Raw genomic sequence first — 6,000 nt, 5'->3', positions numbered from 1 at the left:
TGAACAGAAACAGTATAAATCTGAAAATAAGGACTTATTCCTAATGTGTGTGTAAGAATGCACACCTATCATGTGTATACAAAGTTCACGTAGACGCCTCCTCACATCATCTCTTGTGCCTCTTAGATAATGCGGGTCATGCTATTCATTTTGTATACATTATTTGGTTAATTTATGATAGTTGGATTCGTATAGGATTACATCATATACATGATTTTCACCTTCACTTTTAACATTTGTGTATTCCATAGCAGATTTCTAAAAATATGGGCCCAGTGTATTACGTAGACTGTTCGTAATGCATTGTAAATTGATGATTAGAATCTTTAATCAAAGATGCCCTTATTTTAGAGCTGCATAATTTGATTCATTCTTAGCTGACTTTATAACCACTTGTGCTTTCTAATATAATTGAAATAAAAGCCATTTGGTAATACCATAAGTAAGATTTTATTACTGACATCTTTACATTAATGCTCCCTTGTGCTCAAAAACCAATCAGTTACAAATAATGCAACTGTAATTATACAAAAAAGAAACTCATTCCATTTTACTTAAAAAGATCCAGTGTGCAAAAGTTAGGCTACTTATGTGGCAGAGCCATCAGCAATGGACCACACCTTTGATTCCAAGCCATAGCTATGTAAACCATAGTTATCATGTACATGATAAACAGGACATCTTGACAACAAAGGCAATGGAACCTTTTCTACAAAGTCTTGTTACAGAGGTATATACAGTCGTTAAAAATAGTTTATTACAACAGTACCTAAATAAAGTGACTATTGTTTTCAGAACTGCACTACATGTGCATATTTTGTTAACAGTCTAAAAAAATTGAAACTGAAACGCTGATTACAATCACAGGGAGGATGTGGTTGAGTCCAGAACTTCTCCTCCATTGCAGACGGCTGGTACACAGTGTGCAATAGTAGATGCTAGAAAGACAAAGAATAATGTTATACACTTTAAGTTAGTGTTTATGTTTCATAGTAATAATAACAATGAACAGGTATCTATTATACAGAATGTGGTGTACTTTAGATGTAAATTATATACTTTCTGTAATCCAAGAGACAGCGTGTGACACACATTTTGCAATGCAGCGCGCGCTACGAAATTCGTTTTACTTATTTAATTGTTTACTTACCTCCAATTATCCTTATTCCGGTTTTTGTACCCCCCACGCTGCCCCTCCCCCGCCCCGCCTTTCCGCCCCACGGAACACCCTCCACGGGCCGCGGCTGCTCATTTGTCTAATAACCATAAATGATTTCTGCCCCATTTTGTACTTCTCACTATGGGATGACCTCCCATCCCCCTGAAATGCATGCCTTTGTTTAGCAGTACTGAATCATGGTCTAACGTTTTTTACCATATTTCTGTTCTTCCTTTTTCCTTTCTTAAGTTTCCAAAGTCTAAACATGAAATCCTGAATTATACCATAAATACTTTTACAATCAATAATGTCCATAGAAAAGGGTAATAATTAAGGGCTCCTTTTTTCAGTTTTTACCGATTTTTGCAGATAAATGCAGACAGAAAACATTGTGTTACCTGTCTGTATTTATTTTTAAAAGCGGAAAAACACAGAAAAATTGGCTTCTTTTGAGTGACTCTTCATACCCATATTGATGACTTTCAGGCCAGTAGCTGTACATATTAGCAGTATGGGGAGTTACAAAGCTCAATGAGATTTGCTTAAATTACTGCATAGCTCAACATATATTTGTGGTACTATGCAGTTTTTCATATGCGTTTATTTATTTTTTTAGGCTGTGTAATGTGCTAAAACTGAACAGGCCTCAAAGTATGAGTGCATGTTTATCAGTTAAATAAATGCGGAAATATAAGCGTTATCACCTTATCTGTTCACTAAACACAAAATACATATGGATAAATACGAATGAGTTAGGCAAAAAATAAATATGGATAAATACAGACGGAAATGTTCAAAAATTAAATACCATAAAACCAGGAGCCCTAGTAATAATTTAGAGATTGGTTTTACATCTCAAGCATTTCTTCTTCCAAACCACTAAAAACATGCTATTGAAAGGTTACCTGTAGTCCTTCACTGGCCAGAGGTTGCTGAGTATGAGAAAATGCCTCTTTTCGCATGGCCGCCCCCATTTTTGTCGACTGCTGCTGCTGTTTTTTTAAACTCTGTACACTATCCAGGCCCAATGTATGTGACCCCCAATCACGGTAAAATTGGCTATCCTCTAAGTGGCATTTTAACTTTCCAGTAAGCTCATAGTATGTGGTGCAGCAAATATGCCAATGGCATGGGAAGCATACTGCCACCTTTGTTGTGCCATTCAATAGACTGACAAAGAAAGCATGGCTACAATTTTACCTATATGTTAAACATTTGAAAACAGCAGGCAAACCAGTCAAAATAACCATTTTTGACAGAAAAGAACCCTACTTTTAGATAATAAATAAGCCACTCCATGTAGGCCTTGTAGCCACACAAGATAGGGTAGCATGTATTTAAAAGTGTTACATGCAAGGACAGTGACTAGCCCCCAAAAGCTGTTTTCACTGTAAAAGGGAAGTATCTTTCCTGTTGGAAAAACTAACATTTAGAATAAAATTATAATCCTCTCTTGATTCAAACAAGCTTCCACAATAATTCACCCACTATTTTAATGTTTATTAAAAATCCAATTCAGTGATGAATCAGAATTTTAATGAATATTTATGGAAAGTGACTTTCGCAAAGGGTGACTTTGTTTGCCTGAATTTCCAGTACACTCATTTGTATTAACCTGCCAGCAGGTAGTCATTGTCAGTACTTTTCTTTAATGAGGTGTGAAAACAATGGCTTAAGCATTTTAGGAAGAAGACCTGGGTGTGAGGCATTTGACTCTCACCTGCTCAGGAAGGGAAGCTGGAGAAAGTTCAGGATCTTAATTAAATTATAAGGGACCATGTGCAAGCGGAGATGGCTGAATTTGAGCAGGGAGTCCAGGAAGGAGGATTTCCACACCGCCCTCAGTGGAAAAGGTCTACCAGTTACAGACTATCTCAGAGATGAATGAGGAATCCCATAATCAGGAGGAGGCAGGGGAAGGCCGTCCGAAGCAAAACTCTTTAGTGTACTTCTAGGGCTGGGAGTGATGTGGGCTCCAATAGTCCAAGCCTTTCTGAGCTGGCAGTCCACCAGACACAATACAGCACAAAACACGCTTCAGGACAAGCTGGATGCTATAGGCCGAAGGAAGAGAAGCTGACCTTGGAGAAAAAGAAGGCTAGATTGGGACTTGTGCAGTCTAGTCAAGATGGTGAAAACCGAAGTGAGGTGTCACAAATCCCAAACTTGCCTAAAGATGAGCTGCCTGTTCTATATTGTGGTGGATGACATTGATAATTTCACAAAATTACAGCAAAAATATGTGAGATTTCATGCAAGTAGGCACAATACAAATCTGTCCCCTTGCATTATATTTTAGTGAGAAATGCACTCTCACATCAATTTGTTTGATTCAAAAACGTATTTAAACAAAAGAACCGTGAACAACAGCTGCTTGCATTCTATTGTTCCTGTGCATTCGCAGTCAACTTTTACCATGGATTCTGCATTCTTAGTACATTTTTGGACACAAATTGCACAGAATCATGCAAAGTGGCATAAGGATATATTTTTGGGAATGTCACTTAACAAGTGTCAGGACCCCTTTCAGAGGGCCAAGGGACATGCAGGGGCTTCTTACTCCTAATATCTCGGGGCCTCACCTACTATGGATCCTGAGCAACTTGGCCAAGGTCCTCTTCTGCACTTGACTCTCAGTGGTAGCTGTGGACGAGCAGTTAGAACCTCCCGGGGTGGGGAGGGAGGGTTTGGGGGGAGTGTAGACACAGGTTAGTGTAGTGAACATGTCTCATAACTCAAAGTGAACTTAGTAATATAAATAAATCAAGGTCTAGTCAAATACTTGTTTTTATATTAAAAACAAGTATTTTATTTCTAACTCTATGCATTCAAAGAAGTATTGTGACATTCATCAGCAATAACACTATCCCCTTAAGGTTGGGAGTCTAGAGTTTAACTGGCAAATGTCTACCCCACTCTCTTCCTTGTATTGTGGTCGGAGTTATTCCCCATTCACCTGTGGCCACATCCAGAGAATGCTCTCTAGTAGGCCTTACTCAAGAGCCCACTCTGACTTTTAGGAAATAGTGACAAGTGTCTATGGTGCTGCAGCAGCTTTAGCAGCCCAACAGGCCCATATCAAGTCTTACCTACTCCAGGAGCAAGAAAGAGTTCAGCGTTTCAGCAGGGGCCCTGACTGCAGGCACTTACAGTGCTCCAGTACTGCTTGGTTCAGTCAGTCTCCATGTGGGATGCACAGCAGCACCCACCAGACGCAGGTTCGCTCCTGAGTGGCACATCAAATGCAACTGTAGGTGCTCTAGGTTTTTCCCACACACGGGAAGGAGGTTGATCTTCATGGTCCTGATTGGGTCCCAGCAACAGAGCAAAGTCCTTGTGATGTCCTCCGGAGTCCACGGGACAGGTCTCAGTGCTTCAGCTCTAACCCGCAGGTTGCAGCTTTAATTTTCCCAGGCAATGGCTAAACTTTGCAGTACTTGATACCTGCAACCCCTTCTGGCATATGTGGTCAGCGCTATGATCTACAAAAGCCTTGGTGCTTTGTCGGCACAATCACTTCTTCTGCCTCTTCTGGCATACGTGGTCACCACAACAAGGTGATACAGGCATCACACTCCGCATACAAAACTTGATTCACGGCTCAGGCCATCGTGGCCACCCCCTCACACCTCGCACCGGGAGTCCTCTCGGCAGAGCCCCCCACTGAACCTCGCTGCCTCCTAGGCTCTCCTTTTCCTCACAGGGCACATTGATCTTGGCAAGCAGTCAGGCACTGGTGCTACAGGGCAGGTGGTGTTGGTTTCCTTGTTTGATATACCCTCACCCAGCAGGGAGACTAGCAGGACATGGTCCCCAGTCATGGACACTGAAGAGCTTCCCCTTCTCACACAGTTTGTCTGGCCACTTGGTAGATTACAAATTTTGGGGTCTCAACCTCGCCTTCTTTTAGACCATTTCCAGACATTAAATGTGATTTAGGCTCTGGGTCTTTGAAGTTTGATGTTGGGGTTCTGCTTCTTTTGAAGTGTGCACTTTTCTCTCTCCTGTTCCTCTTGAAAGGCTGAGTGTCACAGCAGAAGAGACTCCGAAGCAGATAGTCCCACAACACAGGCGTTGGGAGTGAGAAGAGTTTACATCTGGATGTCAGCCACAGTAATATTTACATCAAATTAAGCTCAGAAAGATCATTTGGGGAGGCACCAAGTAAATCATTGACTTGAAAGGGACCAGAGTGAGCCCTACCTATTCATAGTTTAATGTAAATGGAGTCGTGGGTAGAGACACCTTAGTTCCCGGGACGATCTGTAGCTTGGCAATAGCCTAGTGGAAGAGGAACCTGGTACCAGAACTAGTTTGGTGTAGTTGAGAAGCACTGCTTATATACCTAAAACAGCCCTGTCTGGCAAAGCACTAGCCTCCTTGGCAGAAAAGTTATTCTGTGTGGGGTTTGCCTCAGAATAGTGTATGTTTTTATAGTTTGTAGTGAAGAAACATGATGTGCTTTTTGTCATTGGTTAGGAAGTGCCCAGGAGTCACCAACACCCACTGGTTAGAGAATCCTACAAAAGTGGCAACTCACTTACTGCTCAGACAAACCCTTTCTAGACCTGTAAATGAACAGAAGAAGACTGATATTGCTGTTTGACACCTGTGTGGTCACCTCAAGTGCTGAACCCACTCCCACTTGACTAAGAAGTAAACTCCAAAGCTGTTGACCTCGTATGTGGCTACAGGGACACAACAAGCTGCAAGAGGCCTTTTTCCTGAAGTACCTAGCTCACCAGTGGCAAAAGGATAGGGATTTGAGCCTGCTGGTGGACCCTGTTCCCGAGGTTTTGGGATGCTTAGAAGTGACCAAGAGTAGCTACTCCAGAAAGCAT

General features: G+C 41.5%; 1 protein-coding gene across 2 annotated transcripts in view; it reads right to left on the bottom strand.

The window, feature by feature from the left end:
- Positions 1-469: 469 nt before the first annotated feature.
- Positions 470-6,000, bottom strand: part of GRM3 (glutamate metabotropic receptor 3) — a 1,313,590-nt gene continuing 1,308,059 nt past the window's right edge. For both annotated transcript variants that reach the window (XM_085652908.1, XM_085652907.1), the window contains one exon: positions 470-938. In XM_085652908.1, coding sequence (XP_085509034.1) covers positions 862-938 — 77 coding nt within the window. In that variant the 3' untranslated portion in view covers positions 470-861. The remainder of the gene's footprint in view (positions 939-6,000) is intronic.

The sequence above is a fragment of the Triturus cristatus genome, chromosome 4_1 (genome assembly GCF_964204655.1).
Source record: "Triturus cristatus chromosome 4_1, aTriCri1.1, whole genome shotgun sequence".
NCBI classification, from domain to species: domain Eukaryota; kingdom Metazoa; phylum Chordata; class Amphibia; order Caudata; family Salamandridae; genus Triturus; species Triturus cristatus.
The sequence above is the reverse complement of the archived record's forward strand: the minus strand, read 5'-3'. Positions and strand labels throughout refer to the sequence as shown.